Source organism: Syngnathus acus, chromosome 20 (assembly GCF_901709675.1).
Source record: "Syngnathus acus chromosome 20, fSynAcu1.2, whole genome shotgun sequence".
Taxonomy (NCBI): Eukaryota; Metazoa; Chordata; class Actinopteri; order Syngnathiformes; family Syngnathidae; genus Syngnathus; species Syngnathus acus.
The window spans coordinates 5,432,899-5,453,643 of record NC_051104.1 but is presented as its reverse complement, the minus strand read 5'-3'; the positions used below and the strand labels follow the sequence as shown (position 1 = coordinate 5,453,643).

General features: G+C 42.8%; 3 protein-coding genes across 3 annotated transcripts in view; 1 reads left to right on the top strand and 2 right to left on the bottom strand.

The window, feature by feature from the left end:
* ahrra (aryl-hydrocarbon receptor repressor a) overlaps positions 1-11,857 on the bottom strand; it is a 38,535-nt gene extending 26,678 nt beyond the window's left edge. Inside the window, exons 1-3 of the mRNA XM_037279765.1 lie at positions 11,771-11,857; positions 11,404-11,496; positions 9,971-10,152 (exon numbers count right to left, since the gene is read on the bottom strand). Of these exons, the coding sequence (XP_037135660.1) occupies positions 9,971-10,152; positions 11,404-11,465 (244 nt within the window). The 5' untranslated portion in view covers positions 11,466-11,496; positions 11,771-11,857. The remainder of the gene's footprint in view (positions 1-9,970; positions 10,153-11,403; positions 11,497-11,770) is intronic.
* Positions 11,858-13,911: 2,054 nt separating this feature from the next.
* On the bottom strand, positions 13,912-19,105 carry LOC119139240 (ankyrin repeat and SAM domain-containing protein 6-like). The gene is made up of 18 exons (XM_037279764.1): positions 18,513-19,105; positions 18,190-18,408; positions 17,808-18,003; positions 17,582-17,732; positions 17,430-17,474; positions 17,147-17,351; positions 16,922-17,028; positions 16,669-16,820; positions 16,324-16,561; positions 16,176-16,225; positions 15,819-16,013; positions 15,582-15,744; positions 15,241-15,455; positions 14,927-15,119; positions 14,772-14,839; positions 14,539-14,655; positions 14,317-14,413; positions 13,912-14,219 (listed from the first exon to the last, which is right to left on the bottom strand). Exons 1-18 carry the CDS (start codon positions 18,842-18,844, stop codon positions 14,170-14,172), a joined length of 2,793 nt encoding a protein of 930 aa, XP_037135659.1. The 5' UTR covers positions 18,845-19,105; the 3' UTR covers positions 13,912-14,169.
* A 303-nt stretch (positions 19,106-19,408) lies between these two features.
* On the top strand, positions 19,409-20,613 carry rps20 (ribosomal protein S20). The gene is made up of 4 exons (XM_037279945.1): positions 19,409-19,554; positions 19,914-20,013; positions 20,235-20,308; positions 20,391-20,613. The coding sequence occupies exons 1-4, from the start codon at positions 19,552-19,554 to the stop codon at positions 20,571-20,573; spliced, it is 360 nt and encodes a 119-aa protein (XP_037135840.1). The 5' UTR covers positions 19,409-19,551; the 3' UTR covers positions 20,574-20,613.
* Positions 20,614-20,745: the final 132 nt, after the last annotated feature.

The following is a 20,745-nucleotide window of genomic DNA, read 5'->3' as shown; positions in this document are numbered from 1 at the left end:
ACCCGTCATGATGATTTATAAATTTTACCACATGTATATTTTTTTTGTCAACATACCACTCAACCGCTCCACCTTGTTTAGACATCATGGAAGGGTTTGTTTGCTTCTCTGGAGCAGTGACGACAAAAAGAAAAAAAAATCCCTGAAATTTCCTTGTTTGTTTACAGGCTTCCTTGATGACAGAGAATGAGTCACTGGGCAAAGATAACCAACCTACACTTTGTAAACACCACCATTATTTGTTGTGGCTCACCGTAGCAATCATAACTATGCCCCGGTGGCTTGTATTGAATATTAATCACTTGATAGCTTTGTTGCCTAAGCCACAAAATACAAAGACAACAAAATCAAATATGAACAGATGGTGGAGATGATGCTCTTTAGCCACAACGGACTGAGCAACTGACCAGCTTCTGCGCGCTCACGACGCCCGGCATTTCTAAATCCGCCGTAGCATGATCATGGCGGTGACTAACTCGTTTAGGGACACATTGAGGATATTTTTTTCTGTGAGTTTACGCAACATCGCGTGAGAAGGAAAGGGTATCCGGTGGATCCAATTGCCCTGTGTGAGTGTGGCAGCGCCTTCATGAATGTGGCCTTTGAGTGGCAAGACGCCAGTAGACAGCCTACACTTATAGCGAATCTGTGAAAGAAAAAAAAAAAAAGGCCCGATGAGACTTCAAACTGCTGCAATTATGTTCTCCTCCTCCCCCTCCCATGTCTTTCTCTCTCTCTCTCTCTTCCTCTCTCGCCATGAGTCAGGAGGAAGGATTCTCCAGTCAGCTTTTGTTTACACTCATATTACTCATGCGAGGGACTGTGACGTTTCACCGCATCAATTTCAGTTTTATTTCTCAAAAGACGAAGAAAATATTATGTTGGTTACTTCAGAGTTTTTGTATTTTTTTTTTTCGCCATTTCTAAATGTTTGTTCCCACTTTTCAAACACTTTAATTGCATCGAGTGGACTGATATATTTCTTGTTTACTCCGATCCAGATTAGATGTCACCTATGTGGAAGACTACTAGAATGCAAAATAATAACAAATGAAAGTGCTTTTTTTTGTTTTTTGGGAGGGGACGGGGTTACCGAGGGCAAACAGGTCACCACACTCGCACGCACAGAAATAAATCCTGTCTGCATGTTGCCTTCTTTTTCTCTTCAATGTTTTTTTATGCAGTCTTGCCGTGAACCATACAAAGGCTTGCAGAGAGAAAAAAAACAAAGACACATTTTTCTGAAGGTATACAGAAAGCCCCTAAAGAACCTGACTAACACTATGATTTACTCGCTTCTAATAATAGCCGCAAACTCACAAAAATGCATTGCTTCTCATGTTAATCCTGCAATAGGAAGTGAACTGTCTCTCAAACTGGGTTATCCGCTTTTTGTTGTTCCCCGGAAAATCAAATAAGGCCTCACGGTGAACATCTGAGAGGCGGAAAAAAAAAAATGGAGGTAGCCGAGTTCCATTTGCCGAACAGATCTTTACATGACAGTGGCTTAGCAGCATGTGTGCTTTAGTTTGAACTTACTGTATCGCGCAGATGGAGATATGACACCCTTGGCAGTTATATGGATGTAAGTCAGCTTTGATTTTGGAGCTATATTTACATCCATCAACAGCCCAACAATGTCGCCTGTCACATCAACGTCAACATCTTTGTGTGGGTGAATGATGTTTCACAGCCAGTAAACTAGGTTAGATTAATTTGTCAAACTGTGAAACTTTCAAATCTGAATTTTGGGTGGCATTCAAGCACGACAACGATTAAGAAATGGAATTTTACTGGACTCCTCTGAAATTGTCGGCAGCCGAGGAAAGCGTTCAAATGTGTTAGGTCGAGAAATGCGCCACGATGAATCAACTGTGATTGAGAAATAATAGGAGTGCCGCATGAAAAATAGACACTGGTCTGACCACATCCAGCCCCGCGACAGTGTAGGAAAACAAGGATTTAAACTCAGTGCTCTGACTGTATGCGTGTGCGTGATGCATATTTAAAACATTTGCAATTTGATGATGAAAACAAACCCTGGCACATTAGCATGGAGAATTTCCTCGCTCCGCACGCAAACTTGGAATAAGGGAGGGCTGCACGGCGAGTGTGTGTGATGTGTGTGCGTGAAGCTGTGGGCGAAAAGCTAGCAGCTGTTTAAATTCAGCGCTCTCCACAACATGCCAATTTAAACATGATCCTCATGGACGGAGAAAGAATTTGACACACTCGCCGTCGCTTTCTGTCACTTTCTATATTCTTTACAATATTTCAAAAAGAAACTATATTGCACTTTGAGTTGACTTGAAATATAAAGTGACTTCCCTGGCAGCTCTGGCAACCGGTATGAAACATTTGATCCGTTGTCATGCGTGTGCTTTAAGAGGTCATGCCATTGTGCTGGTGAATAAATCATCATGCTTAGCGCTGGTGCATGAACGGCGCGCTAGTTTGATGCCGGTGGCGCCGAGTCTAACAAGGGCACAAACACACGGGAGCCGACATTGACTCACGTCAGCCCATGTTCCGAATAATACTGAAGATGAATTGCAAGTGAGCTGGATGAAAGATTCGTTTCTATTTTTTTTTTCCCGAATATAAATGTGACCTATCACCTGTACAAGTGAAGACAATTTGCAATTTTAGTAATGACTTGTGAATTTGATGCACAATTTGTTTTCGCGGGTCACATAAAATGATGTGGCTGGCCGTATCTAGCCCCCGGGCCTTGAGTTTGACACTGCTGCCGTCATTTAAAGTGCCCTTGACTAATCCCAAATATAGTTCAGATGTTATAGAAAACCATTCTTTTATTCTTAGCAGAAGCCTGAAGGGTTTGTGCCATTTTATTGTTCAAATAAAATATGGATCACAAAAACCTGACTTCCAAACAGGGGTGTGTACACTTTTTATATACGCAATAAGTCGAAGTATTTGTGCAAAATTAAAAGTACTAATTCAACTCCTACACTTAAGTGAGTGTTTGAAGGAAATATGGCAGAATTTTTGCATTCAAACCTGGACGGAGAGATTATTTTTGTCACACGCACATTCACACGTGTGCACGTTCCCCTGAAATCCCAACATGCATTTCCGCCATGTCACAGCTTTGTTTACTGTCGAACACTTAAAAATACACCTTCCATTCTCCCAGCGAACAAATAAAGCCCGCGGGCTTGAAGGACAGAGCGAAGCGCGAGTCACGCAACCAACAGCTCCGCCCCCCCCCCTCCCCAATTCGTCCTCTCTGCCATCTCGCTCGCTCGCTTTCTCTCTCGCTCTCGCCGTTGCTGTCAACATACTCGCTATCCTGACAAACTGGATACCTGACTGACTGCATGAGACATTTTCCCTCCCCGTCAACACAATATGTGGCTCACGGTTGTTTGCTTTGTCTGTCTTTGCTTGGCGACAGTGTGAAATGAGGACAGACTGTCTTCTTTTATCATTTCTTTTTCCTTCTCGCTCTGCCCTCTGCATGCATTATTTTGTCATGCGCACTCGTTCGATCATAATTCGGCAGGGAGCAGGAGTTCAATGAGAGTTCAGGCTGCTCCGGGTGCTCAGTGCAAGGCCGCGGCCTGCTAGCCATTAAAGCGTATTTGAAATGCTTCTTGTGTCACGTTCCCTCTGCTTTTTACATTTTTGAGTGGGATAGCGAATCTGAAATTTTAAGAAACCCGCTAAATGACCCCGACGCTGAATTTACACTGCATGGTTCAAGTGTTTGAATTCTGCCGTACCGGGTCAAATGCCACGAATTTTCCGACCGCATTGGAAACGAGATCGATTTACTTTCGAAAGCAACAACGGAATGCGCAATGAAGTATTGGCCTCCAAACATAAAGTGACAAGCCGTAATAACAGTCTGTTGTACAATAGGCCCAAGCTGTCAACAAGAAGATAAAACCTACAAATGCCATGTGAGTTTTATTGCCAATAATAACATATCCTTGTTTTCCATGTTGGCCCATCACGAGGCTACAAATTTTCAGAAGCAGTTAAGCCCAAATGAAAACAGCAGCGGTCACTGTTGTTGTTTTTTTTTGACTGCTTTGTTTCACATTGTTATTCTTGTATTTAAGCGTTTGTCATTGTGAAACCATATCGTGCCAGAGCGGCAGTGTCACCGAGTTCATTCATCAACCAGTGTGAATAGGCTCTCCGTTCGCTCGGTTTAGCCATCAACAGATCGCATTACCGACACCACTGAGCTGTTGATGCGGGTGGCCACGTTAAATTGGTTGTGCCGTAGCTAATAGGCCTCGGGTTCTCACTGGGAGGAAAAACTGAGGGCCATTTGAGGATGACGGCCAAGGTTTTGGTTCAGAGGAGAGAATCTGTGTCATGACATCAATCGTTTTCTTTGTGGTTTGTCTATTCACCATGCAAACAGAAAGAGGGAAGGATGCAGACAGCCAAGTCTTTATCATCAGACACATTTTCTGCATGTTATAAATCCTAAAAAAATACATTAAAGGCTTAAATTTAATGGAATACATTTTTGTTTTGATTTAGAGTTAATTGATTGTGTTTGAATTCATTTAGACCTCCAATAAAGTGCAACATTTGGAAAAAAAATGGAAGCACTCTGATGCCAGTTCACATAAGAAAATGAGCATCCATAACAAGTTTAAAAAATGGGCTTTTGACATGTGGTTTAGGGCAGTTCTTCATTCTGCATGCTGGCATAGAGATCAACCAAGTTTTTTTGTTGTGTGGTTTCTTGAATCTAAACTGTCAGTGCACTTTGCAAACCAGAATGGTTTGAAGTGGGGGCAAAGTTTTTATAGGCTGACTTGTTTCTATAACAGTGATCAATAAATTAGCTGACATGACAATCGTCAACCTAAAAACAACTGACCCAGGTTCAATCGAATTTGGGTTTGGCGAGTCGAGCGCGGACCTCCCGCCAAGGTCAGACAAACATGATGATGTGTTTGTTTTCAAAAAAAAAATGCAAAACGACGCCAGTTCTGTAAGTGGGAGCAGAGCCCTCTCCTATTTTTTTGTGCAGACTTTTGTTTTATCTCCTTCAATCCCATCCTCAATGTCCATCTAATTTTATCTTGGTCTCATTTTTTTTTTTTTTTTTTAATCCCACAAAAAACTTGCTGGGGGTGTGTAGACTCTTTATATCCGCGCCACGTGCACATCTACAGTAGGATCCAACGAGGTGTTCATACTAAGTGCATCTAATCTCCATCGCGCTTGTTGCTCTCCTCGTCATCCCTGTGCGCTCTGCTCTCTCTTCCTTGCGCGCTAGGCGGTAGCTGTGACAGTAATTACACAAGACAGCCTCCAACAATAGTGTTGGGCCAACAAAGCCTTCTGCTCCCTCTGCATGGGTTCTATTTGTCTCTTCACACTCACTCAAACTCAAACACACACTCTACCCATCTGTTTGCACACACACACACACACAGACAGACACGGCAAAGGACCACGCCTCCCGTTGCCGCGCGGCTGCCACTAGCTGTTACAGTTGGCGTCTAACGGGGGGGACCCCCTTGGCACTGGTTTGAGTAATTCACTTATGGCCTTTTGTGATCCCGCAAGGCTTTGTTGGCCCCCAAGCCAATAGAGACCAACTTCACTCAAGCGAGTTCAGTGTCTGTGGCACGAGAGGCCAGGCAGGGACAAAGCGAGTGTCATGCCTTTGATTCGAGCAACTAATGAGTTAACTGCGAGGAGCCTAAACGCGTACGGCGGCGTCTCTATTCATGCTTCCCGACATACAAGGGATTAGCATGGCTGGCCTGTTGTGCTGGTTAACAGCTATTGTTTGGCTGATTACCAGGGAGCGGGCGAACACACATACATGAGAGGGAGGGAGGGAGGGAGGGAGGGAGGGAGGGAGGGAGGGAGGGAGGTTGTGCCGACATGCAACTAACGCGCAATTTAGCATGAAATCTTTGCACAGATAACTCAACGTTCGATACAACAAAGGGAGCCGAAGAGCGTTATTGATCCCGGACGAGAGACATGAGAACGTGTCATGAAAACGGGCTTCGGCTCATGAATGAATGCAATTTTTATTTCAGTATAACATCTTGACTGAGTGATCAACGTTCTTTGATTTTTGGATAACCAAGCTCAAACAAATTTCCAGATTGTGTTTTAATTAAAAAAAAACAAAAAACATTTAAAGCAGATTTTTAAGCGAATTAATATTTCTGCACATTAAACCTCAATTCGGCATCCGTAAATAAGACGCACCTGATTGATTATAAGGCACAATGTCAATTGTTTGTCTCAATATTGATCCCTGGCATTGGATCAATTTTAGGCCTTCAAACTGCCGTAGTCTGTCAGACGGTTAAGAATAAAAACCCGTTTTTAAAGGCCGTCCTGAGAACTCGCGTGAGATTTGTCAGAACATGTTTCCACGTATGAAGCCTCCATACAGCTACTTTGTCTGCACAACTTGTAGCACGGAATTACAGACATCGCATGTGGAGGAAAGAGGAAGGAGAAAAGCCTGAGCGCTGGCATTTAGCCTGATCACGCACTCTCGGTGAAGACAAAGAGGTGATTTGCTTTCGTGGAGGTCAGTGAAAGAAGGAGAAGCACAGGAGCTCATAATGGGGGAAAAGAAATAACATGCTAGACGTGATCCGAGGAATACAGAGAGACATTAAGCTGGTGGGCAAGTGAAGGAGAAGACAATGGTTGTCACGTTTGAAGACCATCATCACGCAGAAGAGCAAATCTTCTCTGCTTCAACAACCGATTGGGAGATTCCAAAGCGTTTTCCGCCCGGGTGCTCCTCATCAATACAAATACGAAAGCCTGGAAATGTTATACGAGAGGCGAAAAGCGTGAGAATGTGAAACCGCCGACTCGGCATAAAAGTGCAAAGCCACGGTTTGGTGCGGCAAAACAACACTTGGGTCCACTTGGCTGCGAGCGCGTGACACTTGGCGTTTAGCTGCCAACGCTTTAACTAGGAATTCCACAAAACAGTACGTAAGCATTTCTTCACAGCTCGCCACATTGACACTTTTGAGTTGAACTGATTCCTGGTGATTACTCGCTCGTTGCGCTCTGGGTGACTGATTCTCGGATCGGGTCAAACACCGGGGGGGGGCCAGATGCGAAGGCTTGATCGCTTTGAGTGTTCTCTTCAGAAAAGATGCTGACAAATGAGTCAATGAGCTGTGCAGAAAAGGAGGCAACGTACACCCGCTTGCCATATTATGACCACTTGGACAAGCTAACGAGATCCAAGACTGGCTTTATAAAGATAACGTTGGGATGTAATCCTATCTACTGTGAAATTATTTAAAAATGATAAATGAAGATAGAATCACTAAATACTGTGTCGTTGAATTGTAAGGTAAAATATGCGCAAAGATTCGAATCAGTTTTATATCGCATTAATCAGAGGATGAAGTCCTTATTTACTTGAATTGACTAATTTAGTTTATGAATTTAATCTTATTTGTTTACTTTTGGGGGAGGCTTTATTTCAAAGAGGAATATAGAAATCACAATGTGTGATCAGCAAAATCTTTAATTTTAGGAAAATAAAAAAATAGGGAAGCTAAGGGACAGTGTTTTGTTGTGTTCACCTTTTGCTAAATAACGGTTATGATTTATGATTACGGCATATTTTTAAAAAGTGAGACCTTTTATTTTTTTTATTAATATTTTTGGAAAATTGATTCAAATCCATCAAAGTGTGCAAATAAGAGAAAATCACTGGTGTGATTGATCTATTTCCTCAATTGTTGCATAACTGTCTGCTGTCTGTGGAATGACGTCATTAATGGCATGGGCCCGGCGTGAGGCTGTGGTCTCTGTGGCCTTTCTCTTCCTCTTTCAAGGCACCTCAGAAAATTGCGCATTTGAGGTGATATTTGTAATATATTTGCACGTGCAATGCAGTCCGGTGGTCTATGCGAGTGTTATGACAGCTATGAAAGACAACTGGGTCTTTAACAGACACACACCTTGCTGACACGGAGATGGCTATATTTACACTTTAGGTATTTATTTGAGTGGCACCATCAGTTAGTGTTGACACACGGACCGATCATTTGTAGGAAAGAAAAAATATAAGCTATGTTTATGTTTGATATTGTATTTGGTCAAAATGTGCAAATGAGTAGAGGTATGATAATGCCATCGAAGATATCCATCATGTAATCATTTTACCACTGAATGTTTTTTTTGTTTTTAAATAAGACAGATTTTTTTATTTTATTTTAAATTTAGCTTTTTTTCCAACGTCCTAACTACAGTTTGTACGCTTAACTGCCAAGTAATTACAGGTAATAATTACCAATCAGTCTGGAAGCCTCAGGCATGAAAGCGAGCCCACATTATTTCTCAACTGTAAAGTTTGGATCGTTTTTTGTTTTTTTTTACATTTTATTTCCCTTAATTGATTCATGTCCAATAATTTTCCAACTACAAATTACGCTACAGAAAATATGAAAAGAAGTTAAAAAAAAAAACTCTCCAACATATTCCGAACCAATGATTCCTTTTTCTTAATAACAGAGAATTTACTGTATTCTTTTAAATGTCTTTCATAAATTTAAAACCAAGAATGGGTAATTAACAAAACAATTCCAGTTCCAATATAACAATGAAATGCAGTGAGACAGTCAAACAAACAGACTCCCCAAAAACTCAATTCAAAGGGAAAAATAGACAACTGGGGCAGAAAGATAATGAAGGGATTGTTAATCATGAGAGTAAATATTTAACAAGCTCAACAATTACTGTGAAGCCTGTGGGCCTAACATGTAAGCGGAGGTAGTCAGCTGACACACACACACACACACACACAAATATATGTAAAAAAAAAAAAAATTCTATTCTAACAATCCCATCATTTTTACCTGGTCAGTCCTACTAAATACAGTAATAGAAATTACAGCTTTTTAAAAGGGGCAAAGAATCCTCAATCCACATAACAACTTCTCAAAGTCCCCCCAGTGGACATAAAGCAGAAGTACTAGCGCATCCGTGGAATAAACTTTGGATACTATCTATTTGTGGGAAAATAAGAGAAAGTGTTGTCACCATTATTATAATGTGATTGTTGTTCTATAGTACAAAAGATCATCGGGTCAGTGCGGAAAGTATTCCAAAGAAAGGGCTGCAAATTTCTTCCGAACTAAAGGGCTCCGTTCCACTTCCAATTATTTTCATTAGTCGAGCATCAAACGACAAGTGAGCAGGTCAATTGCCGCTGCTGATAAGAACCCTGACAGAAGTAGAGCAACTCAACAGAGAGCCTTTGATAATTACTCAAAGTTGATGAAAAATGAGTCCAGATCTTCTTCTATTCTGCCAAAAGTGTACCTTGCCTTCACTTTGGACAGCTTTTCACCACACCTCTGCACACTTTCACACTCCACTGAACTGTCCTTTTCCTTTACTTTACAACTCTGTCAACACAGATCACAAGTCTTCCCAGAGGCAGCCGTTGTCGTTGAGTACTTTATTCATGAGACACTTTTGATAAGCCCTAACAACTTCATAGCTAAATAGGTAAAACAGGTAAGCAGGTCGAAATTGGCTCTGCCTGACACTCCCACTCAGTGAATGTTCGAGAGAATCAAGGAGGAAGAAACAGATGCCATCGATTATAAGCTTAGTGTTTTTTTCAATGTCTTTAACCCGTGCATCATAAACTTTTAATTATTATTTTTTTAAGCGTTATCTTCTTTCAAACTGCAACAACAGAAGCGCTCCAGTTACTCATCTGATATCAAATGAAAAGATAGATTAAATCCAGTGTATATTTTGGACCGCTTTGCATGAATGAATTGCTGGCAATATTGCAGAATATATTAAATATGAATATAGTTAGTACTGCAACAGCACACCTTTCAGTTCTGGGAGAAAATGTTTTATGTGGAAAATCACCCTTAGAAAAACAATTGTGCAAGAAATTGTTTAATACTTGGGGTGTTATTTTCGACACACACACACAAATGTCATCTCTTACCTTGGAAGAAACTCTTGACGCGGAGGTAGGAAACTGCAAGGCGCAGCACAGACAGTTTGTCCAGTTTGGAGATGACATCCGGCGGGAACGGCAGCAGGCTGGCCAGCCGGTCCAGCTCGGCATTCAGCCTGTCCCGGTGCCGCTTGGACGGGTTTGTTTTCTCATTAGCAGACGACGGTTTCCTGGTGAGGTGAGTCAGTGAAAGATTTGGAACATAAACACTTTTCACCATGCCGACTTGTCACTAAGGGTGTTTTTTTTTTCCCTCACACACTTGCCTGAAGCATTGTGACAAGCAGTGAGAAATAATTCATGTCCGTGAAGCTTAACTTTTTGGGGCAAAATGAAATTTGGACCTTTTTTTTTTCCAATATAAAGCTTCCACTGTCATCTGTTTAAGCCCTGATGGTCTTGCTCCACAAGATAAAATGATCAATTATTGGCAAGTTTTAAAAAGTCTGCCATGGAAAATATATATTTGACTTGTTGTTCTTGGCAGGGACACGTGATCATCTCTGCAAATGTCCCCTGCCTTAGAACTTTTCCTGCAGCCTTTCTCGGTGCACCACACAAAACAGTTTTGTTCTTCCTCCAATGACAGCAAATGTCTTTACAGGGAGAAAAAAAAATATGATTTAAGCACTACAATATAGCTGTCCTGAGTGTCATGAATTATATATTCGTATTCACTGGGGCTTTTTTTATCCTTAGTTAAACTCAACAACCCTTAACACCCTTAACAGCTATTTGGTCTATTGTAAATTGCTAAAAAAAATTACTAGCTAACTTTTTTTTTTTGGTTACAGTTAATTGCTTTTATATCAACACCGATGATATATTAGTTATAATGCCTAAATGTTTAACTAAATAATACTGGCCATTAGACTTGCAGCTGATATATGCGTTTGATAAATGAAACTGTAGAGTTTGAAAATTGACTGAATTAAATTGATGGCAATAAGTCACTGGAGGATTTTGCTGCATTATTTAAACGTCTTAAAACTGTTACTTTTATTTCTCTTTTGGTCACGCTTGAAATTTTTATGTTCAACTGATTTAATATTAATGAAATGATCTGACAAAATTTGGCTGGTGGGTGGGGTCATATGCTGTTATGAAATGTCAACAGCATCAAACAACCTTTTGAGCCTGCAGCTACAAAACAATTAGTGTACGTTCAAAGTCAAGAACATACGAATTACATGCAGGCGAAAAGAAAAGTCACGTGATCCATACACTGACAATCGCTTGCATCATATAGTGACTATACCGTGACTATAATATAGTCGAATGCTCATGCTGTTTGGGTTCAAATGTCACAATAGCACGTTTCACTTAATATCCTTGCAGCCTGGTTGCAGGCCTCCTAGTGAAACGTGCACCCATTACTCGGCATGATTCTGTTGTCAAAAATAGCAAATATGATTCTTAACTGCTTTTGGACGGGCTTCCTCCGCTTTCTGCCCGCGTACATGCAGTCTCCAGGAGGGATCATGATCTTGCGCTCCGTGGAGGTAACAGGTGCGCTGTGGAAGGAGACGCCAACACACAGATGCACACGAGGGACTTTTCAACCTTCCATGTAGCTCCCACTTTGTTTTGAGACTCGAGAAAAGTTGCTCAAACTATTTCAAACGATTATGTCTAGACAGCAACTCCAATGAATTACAGAAGGGAGTGTAGGTAGATTACATGCAAACTACTAAATGGTTCAAATTAGAAAGTTGTGGGATAAGTCAGAAAAGCACATTTGCATATTGACAAGCTCAGCAAAGAAATAAAGTGCAAAAATTGACTCACCCGGACACGCTGTGGTTGTCAGTTAAGTCCAGTATAGTGTTTCAGTGGAGTCACATTAAGCGTAAAAAAAGAGAGATGTGTCCCAGGGGGGGGGGGGGGGGGGGGGGGGGGGGGGGGGGGGGGGGTTTGCACCCACTTAACAGGGGCAAGTGATAAATCCACGGGAAAATCAAATAATCGAAGAGCTTGCAGCTGATGTTTTCATCAGCTTTGTACTGCTCGCGGCAGATGTTGCCTGATGCTTTATACCCAATTGAGTCGCCTTCACTTCCTCGCCTTTCAGGTGGCGGATTCCACTGAATGACATGTCGAGCTCTTCGCACGCAACTCCGCCTCACAAACAGTGCGCGCGCACGCCACGCGCACACGCTCATACGGATACAAGCTACACGAGGTTTGTGGTGCTTTCAGGGCATGTCTGCATATTGGAAATATCAGCAATGTCGCGCATGATGGTTTTTATTCGAATTCGTGACGTACGTATTAAACAATAAATAAAACGCAAAAAAAATACAGTTTTATGATTCAATATTTATCTGATAATAAATCACGCTATTTATCTTGAAATCGTTTCGATGTAAAGTCAGTTTAGGTTTTAACAAGATTCACGTGAAGCCGGCATCAGCCCAAACCGACCCCGGCGTAGCACGCGCACGCACGCACACGCGTCGGAGAGCCGCGTTGAGGGGAGGGGTCACACGCAAGGGCAGCCCAGCCGCTCTTGTGCACAGTCATACAGGGACCTTCTGCTGTCAGGGACGCTTGCAAGCGGGAAGATTTTCCTCCCACCGCAAAACTGGTTTTACGAGGAAATGGAACTGGGCTTATTGGTCGAAATAATTTGATAAAGGGGGGTTTTGCATGTCGACTGGAGGCGCACTGAGAGGGTTTAGTAAATGCGTCAAAGTCGACGAAGAGAGGAGCTTGGGACGGAAGCTACATAAGTAGACTTCAAAACAAAAGCAATTGGAGACAAAATAAAAATACAGGAAGTAAATAATATGCATTAATTTAATTTCTCAACCTTGCAAATTCTAGTTTGTTTGCACAATGTGCAGATTGTATACATTTTTTCCCCCAACATATCTATCCATGGTCTTACTTTTTCCCGTATTTTGCTAATAATATAGCCATTATAGTCAGCAAAAGAAGAATCTACTCCAATTAAAATGAGTTCTTCCTTGACAGTGTACTACACCGCCCTCTGCTGGCCAGGCCTGTATTGCACCTATAATGCTGATGCCAACTTTGGAGGCCGTCAGGATAGTTTAGACATTTCATCTGTTGAATGATTTGAGAGAACACGAAAAACCCCATCAGGGGCAGGAGTGACCATCCCGGCATCTGTGATAAAAAGTGTGCATTTCAGGCTAACGGGACTGGCATGGCTGCATAATAAAAACACATCTTACCATTGTCAGCGGCGAGCATTAAACCTAGATGGACGCTTTGGCATTGGTATAAATCCGCTGAGATCATCATCCGAGATGTCATTCAACTGAAGCCCTGCCAATGCCGCTTGCATCCACCTTTGCACGCAAGTGCGTGTGAGCGTGGGGGTGACAATGGGGCCACATGCCAGTTGCAATAGTGTGGCTTCCACTGATCAAGATGTCATCGTGGGACTTCAGGGAAAGCGTGGAGAGGTGATGTGACAAGTTAGATTCTAATGGACATGAATCATTGATGGGGACGGTCACTCTTGTATGACACCAAACATCCACTCATTTCATTTTTGTCACAATTATTTAGGGCAGAGCCGTTCATGACATTAACGATCGCTTAAGTAGTGGGATCTGTTGTAAAGCGTGATATTGTGGAATGTGCCAACGACTGTTGATACTGATGTTCGCCACAGCTGCAAATAACCAACTTTGTGTTGACAGGGTGGCGGGAAACCAGTCAAGAGTCATCCGGTATAGTGGCACAATGCAGGAAAGCCACTGTCCAAAGTCACACACGTGATCCAAAAACATTTGTTAGCATTGCACAGGAAAATTCATTTTTTAACATATTCTATTCATAACATATATTCCAAGTTTAGTAGAAAGTTGGAATCAGAGACCCACTGCAAACTGTTGCTCATGTTTCGACTCTTTTCGATGTAAAATAATGGTCAAATATAAACAAAAACTATTAACAAAGTATTTAAATGTTTATTTCAGGCACACTGGAATGGTCTGTTACTGAAGACATAAAATACTCAAGCGTCCCAATATCCCATTTTCTTATACTCCCTTTGTTTTCCTCATAGTTGCACATTTTAGTGGCAGTCTTGCAACCGGCAAACTTTCCTGGGTGGCAGCAGCTTATGAATGTGTGTGTGTGTGTGTGAATGGGTGAATGCCAGGCACCATGTAGTGTCGATAAAGCGCTATATAAGTGCATTCCATTCAGAGTTACCTCTTACTGGAGGAACGGACCTGGTGTCTCATCCAGTTAGTTGGAGCTGAAAAGAAAAAAAGGGTTGTGATTAATGAGTTCTATCCAATTCATCTCCTTTTTGCTACTATTATGACAAAATTTGTCAGGAATGAAATACTCACAGCGTGGCTTTCCGGGTGGTCTCGGGTTACTGGCACTGCTGCCAAAGGAGGACTGAAAGTTGTGTATGGTTTCTTGAAGGATCTGCCTTTCTCGGCCCTGAACAAGGAGCACGATTTTGGTTTGGCTGTCGAACTTATGCAATGTATTATGTTTAGGAAAACTAATACGGTGTTGGGTTTGACTGCAAATACTTGAACGCCAGACCGTTTTTATACAAGTACCTTCCCAGCGTTGAGCTCTGATATGGCTGCCAAGATTTGTTGTCTCGGTCCATCGGTTTTAATGCCAAGTTCTCTCAGGTCGCCGTCAGTTAGCGTCAAAAAAGCTTCCATATCCACCTAATGAAAGACAAGGATAAAAACGGACTTTTAGAGTAAAACAATTGTGTGCATGGTCAATAGTACAAAATCTGTGCTTTGACAAACATTTGAAATAGCAAGAAAAGAATAAGTACCTCCTGTTCCTCAAATATGGGCTGATATTTTTCCAAGGATAACTTCTTTAAGATACCTGACAACTCATCTAGGAAAAAAAAGATAATATAGTTATCATAGTGAAAAACTCACGGTGAGTTTATGCTTTCACATCATCCAACCAGTGTTTCATTACCGTCATCGGTGATGGTTCCGCTGCTGGAGCCTCCACTGCTCTTGGAGCGAGGATGGGAGGACGCCGAGGACAAGGAGTCTCCTTGCCCACCGGGAGGCTTTGGGGTCGGGGAGGGTGATGGTGTGAGAGTGGGCGATGTGCTTTTGGAGGTGGACGAATTCCCAGACTGAGGTCTCCTCTTCAAATCCATCTTCTAAAAGGAATGCAGAATTAATGGTTGCATCGAGACCAACTCAGACTGTTTGAAAACAACAGAGCCACCCGGAAGAACATATATATATATAATAAGAAATGTACAAGGAAAGGATGCTGACCCTTCTTGAAGAGATGTCTGCGGTGACCAGATTGTGGGGGGAGTGGGTGTCATGGAAACTGATATCAGGTGTTGACATGCTGGCGGTGGCGGCCGGAAATGGACTTGAAGTTTGACTGTGCTGTTTCTCAGGAGGTTGAGTCTTCACGTCGATCAGGCCTGCAGCCTTCTTCCGCTGTGCAGCTATCTGGGCCAAAACACCGTCTGCACTGCCCCCTAGTGGAGAGATGTGAAGGCTCCATTATAAACAAAATGCACAAATTAAATCTTGTGTGGATATATTATTATTTTTAATATCAAGGTGTACTAGTATGTTGTTTGTCCTCCTGTGACTGTACTGACCTGAGCGGTTGTGCATGTCCCGGTTGAGTCCGGCCACTCCATTGGAGCCCCCGGAGGAGTGAGGCGAGTGATAGTGGCCAGAATTAGAAGGAGATGAGGACGAGGGCCCCTTGGGAATGCCGGGAAACTTAATGGACCTGCTCACCACTCGACTGATAGACGTCTAGATAAATAGGAAAAAAAAATAAAAAATCAGCAAATAAAAACTCCTCATCATTCTCACATATTACCACTCACAATATCAGAGTTGCCGCTGCTGTTCAACTTTCTCTGCGGAGGCATCGGAAGCCGGGGTGTTTCACTTTTGCCCTCTCCGAGGAGGTGTGAGCGGTCTGAGTTCCATGATTCAAAGTTGGATGGGGGCAGGAAGGGAGGGATCACTGCCTTCAGCTTGTCGTTCGGTAGCCTGGTAAGGGGAGCGCCACTTCGAAGCTGAATGAGAAAAACACAATGACATTTGCAGTACAATTTTGAGCAGAACATTAATTTTCCATGACTAAGAAAAATTGATTTGGCACAGCTTTCAGGTGCAAAACTTTCCCCCTGTCACTGTCCATATCCCTTCATTATATTTCCTTAAATAAATATTCTTACCATTGTGGTAATTAGCATATCCTCCTTTTCTGACGACGCCCTGCATAGACCTGGGAGGGGGACAAAAAATAAAAATCACATTTACATTATATTAGAATATTAGATATGCTTTTTTTTACAGACTCTACTTCTGAATTCTGTGACTTACCTGTGTCCTTGCTCTTGACTGCCCAGACGGCACTGATGTCACTTACTCCCTGGGTACCAGTGGGTGCCGATACAGCGTGAGCAGAACTTGCAGGTTTTACATCAGCTTTCATGGTGGCGTCCAAGGAGGTTTCTGCGTCATCGGGGAACGGAGCCAGTCGGTTGGACAAAAGCCCATGCCTCAGGGTGTGAGTCAGCTTCAGCCGCCGGAACCGATTGGACATCCTATTCCACCACGACTACAACCCAGCATGTCAGTTTGTGGAGTATTTATAAAATATAAGCTTGCCAGTTTTGCATTTGGGATATTAGAGCAATTAAATGGCAATTTAAAAAAAAAACTTACCTTGAGGCCTCCTTTGTCATCAGGTGGTACAGGGGCATTGTTGAGAGCATGCCTGCCTTTGGAATGACCCACTGAATTCCTGCCACGGTGTTTGGACCTTTCCTTGTCCACTTGCATACACACTGATGCTAACAGACGCACCAGCTCAGTGTCTGACAAAAAATGGGAGAAAAAAAAAAATCAGGTACTTTGTAATTCAAGCGTGAAATCAACCACAGCAATTTAATAATGCAATACATAACAGATGAAACACCTGGATCATTCAGCAGCATGACCAAATCAAAAGCCGTGTATCCATTCTTTGCTCGAAGGTTGACGTCAGCCCCTTGACTCAGCAGATATTTGACAACATCTTTATTTCTGAAAGAATTGTGACACCCACCACCATCAACAAAATATTTTGTGGGATCTCTCATGCATTTCGGTCATTGAATCTTTATGCCTCTATTTTGTGAACATTTTTACAGCTCCAGCTCACCCATGATATGTCGCCTGCATCAAGGCGGTCCATCCGTGGACTCCATCTTGTTTGTCGATGTCAGCTTTCTTCTCCACCATCAGTTGCACGACTTCTAACTGACCGCTCACGGCCGCCATCATCAGTGGTGACGCTCCCTCCTGATTGGAGGAATTCACCTGAGTGGGATCTTCCTCCAGAATTTCCTTGACCAACTGGGAATTTCCTGAGCATAAATAAGGGGAAACAAATCTTATAAACAAGGAGTAATATTTGATTTGGATAGGTAATTATCTGGACATACCCAGTTTGAGGGCACTGAACACATCTGGTCTTCGTCTTTCATCATCTGGGAAGAAACAAAACTATTAATTCATGACGAAAACTATGGTATGTACTATGAGGTACCATAGGTATGTTTAATTGAGTAGATAATTTAATCATTAGAAGTCATACCAGTCTGCGGTCGAACAGTAGTGATGGAATCCAGGTAGGCCTTGAGATCTCTCTGTTTTAGCTGCATGGCAAGCTCAAACGCCGTCTTGGACAACACATTGACTCGATCTGGATCGGCACCACGCTCCACCAGCTGCTGGGCCACAGCCACCTTGCAAAGGATACAACTTGAGTTGCATTTGTTATCTGAAACCCAAACACACAAGCGCACGAAAAAGGCCCCGACCTTCCCGCTGAGTGTAGCCACCATCAGTGGACCCCAACCGGTGGTCTTCTGTGCAAAGCGGACATCGGAGCCCCACTCCAACAGCAGGCGCACTGTGGCTTCGTGGCCGTGCTGAGACGCCACCATCAGAGCTGTGACGTCCATGAAATCCCGAACGCCTCCTGCGCAGCCTTCACCGGCTCCAAAACCAACCGCACTGTGGAAAGAATGTACACGATGCCTCAGACATTCCAAAATATACAATACTAACAAAACATTGAGCTTTCGTAGGACATTTCAGGATGGTGGAGGTCAAATTAAGTTCACCTGTAAAGGTGCTTTTGAGGTTTTGGTGAGTTGTGCGCATCTTTTTTGACAGTGAGAGACAACAGAGAGGCCAAACCTGCAGCTGTTGTTGTTATTTTCATTGGAGACAACCTCCGCAGCCGCGGCCAGGTGATCGAAGTCGTCGACGAAGGCGCCGCTCTCCAGGAGAAGCTTCACGACATGCGTGTGTCCCCCACGCGCGGCCATGGTCAAGACACTTGCACCCAGCCGGTTCCGTCCGTTAATGTCTGCCCCATTCTCCAAGAGGATGTGGGCGACGGTCAAATGACCAAATCTAAGGATGCAAAGAGACACGGAGAACAGATGAATAATGTCACTATTTTTGATTGTTTGCACTAACTGGAATTAATGACTCAGATGTTGTATGCGTCAGCCTACCTAGCAGCCTGCATGAGGGGCGTCCAGCCATAATTGTTGCGGCTATCCACCGAGGCTCCCTTTCGAAGCAAAAAACGGACCAAGTTTTCATGACCGCTGGCCGAGGCAAACTGCAGGCCGGTGTTCCCCTCCTCGTCCGTGCAGTCCACCGGTACAAGAGACAACAACAAATCCGCCGTGTTGCAATCCGAGCCCGCGTCCGACCGCAGTCTGCTCTGCCTTCCCGAATCTTTGGAGGCTCCGGGCTCCAGAATCCCCCTTGCAGTTTCGTAGTCCCCCTCATCGCAGGCACTGAGGAGAAGCAACGAGTTAGCGGGTACGCCGAAGTTCATGTCCGCCTTCCTTGGTGTTATTCCGATCCCATTCAACTTTTAAGTTGTCTGCAAGAAGAGTTTGAAACTTTTTCTGTCACTTGGTGCGCGTTTGGACATCATGATGCAAAGCCCTCCATTGACGCGAAACTGCAATAAACTTTAGAAATGTATCTTTGTATTAGTCAATCATAACAATAACACCGACATTTTTTAAGAAAACTTGTGACATGGATTTACCCCCGGCTGCCCTGTTCCCCGTTACTTGACCAAGAATTGTCTTTTTGCATCATTTACTCGGAGACAACTTCCGGTTTCATTTCAAACCAAAGCCATCACGCGAAACATGCAATTCTTGTTGCTATATTACAAAATAATAAATTAACTATATTTATACGAACTATATGCATTCCATCCTTATCTCTATATTTGGTTTCAAAATATTATACGCACGTTTTAAACTATCATCGTCTACCCGACAAATGTTTTAAAATGGTCTATTCTAGTTACCAGTACCGAATACTCCTGGTGGTCTGCCGTTAGGTGTCGCTGTCACAAACCCACAGAGAAGAAAGAAAAAGAACCCGGATGACCGGTACATATGCAGGAAACGGCCCTTAGCGAGCCCTCTTTCTTGAAAAGCTAACCAGTCACCACGTTGCTGGTACTCCTGGCTCACCGCTGTTCGCCTGATTTTCTTCCGAATAAGTCGGTCAGGAACTATCACAATGGTGTGTATATAAGTGTAAAATGTTGTTACTACTTTCTTAAGGGGCGAGTGACGATTTGATTGTGATTATAAGGCAAAATGGAACTGTTTTATTATCGAGTGGGCCAAATAGCCTCGGTGCTAGTCCCCGTGGTGTTTGCGCCATGCAATATTTGAGCCAAAATGGCAATAAAAATATTCGACTTTATGGCTACATATTATCAACACGCAATTAAGACGATTAAAGTCTCACCAATCAGCCACCTAATGATGAACTAAAAATACTGAATAGGTTTATTTTTAAACAATGAGTGGAGGATAGCTTCAAATAATAAATGCATGTGTATGAAGTTAAAGAATTGCATATTTACTTGCATGCAGGCTTTCAAGGACTCTGGGAAGGCACCTGTTGAGACTGAGGTGAAGATTCACCGCATCCGCATCACCCTCACCAGCCGTAATGTCAAATCCCTGGAAAAAGGTAATTATACAAGCCTTAGAGTCAATGTTTGTCACTATACAACATTTGTACGTATGTGACAAATGTTTCGATACTGCGTTTCTGATTTCCGATGAAGATGCAAATCTTACTGACACCTCTGATGTCATTCATACGCTATTCTGAGTCATTATACTGGTATATAAGTACAGTTTGTTAAAGTTGATGAAGTGATTGTGACAGTTATGTTTTGCCCTCATCAGTCTGCGCTGACTTGATCCGTGGCGCAAAGGAGAAGAAACTGAAGGTGAAGGGACCAGTCCGCATGCCAACCAAGGTAGAACCCCTTTGCAGTTTTTATGTTTGTCGTTACCTGTTGATAGTGTTGTTTTTCACCTTACTACCCCTGTCCTCGCCAGACCCTGCGTATCACCACCAGGAAGACCCCCTGTGGCGAAGGCTCCAAAACCTGGGATCGCTTCCAGATGCGAATCCACAAACGGCTGATTGATCTGCACAGTCCATCTGAAATTGTCAAACAGATCACCTCCATCAGCATCGAGCCTGGTGTTGAGGTTGAAGTTACCATTGCTGATGCATAAATATGCACTGATGCAATAAAGAAAAAAAGAAAGAAAATGACTTGCCTTTTTCTTTTCTTTTTTACACTAGTCAACATGTATCCATAAATGTATTTTGATAAAAAAAATTCCCTAGCACATCAGGATTTTAATGTCATTTTGTGTGTGTAGGGCTTCATAATGATAGACTGTG

Bases quoted from the DNA above. Each gene is read 5' to 3' on its own strand.
- rps20 (XM_037279945.1), top strand. The intron at 20,014-20,234 runs GTAATTATACAA...TGCCCTCATCAG, and splicing joins TGTCAAATCCCTGGAAAAAG to TCTGCGCTGACTTGATCCGT. The intron at 20,309-20,390 runs GTAGAACCCCTT...TGTCCTCGCCAG, and splicing joins CAGTCCGCATGCCAACCAAG to ACCCTGCGTATCACCACCAG.
- LOC119139240 (XM_037279764.1), bottom strand. From the start codon at position 18,844: ATGAACTTCGGCGTACCCGCTAACTCGTTGCTTCTCCTCAGTGCCTGC. The intron at 16,821-16,921 runs GTGTTTCATCTG...ATTTTTTGTCAG, and splicing joins CATGCTGCTGAATGATCCAG to ACACTGAGCTGGTGCGTCTG. The intron at 14,840-14,926 runs GTAATGAAACAC...TTTTTTTCCTAG, and splicing joins CGGAACCATCACCGATGACG to ATGAGTTGTCAGGTATCTTA.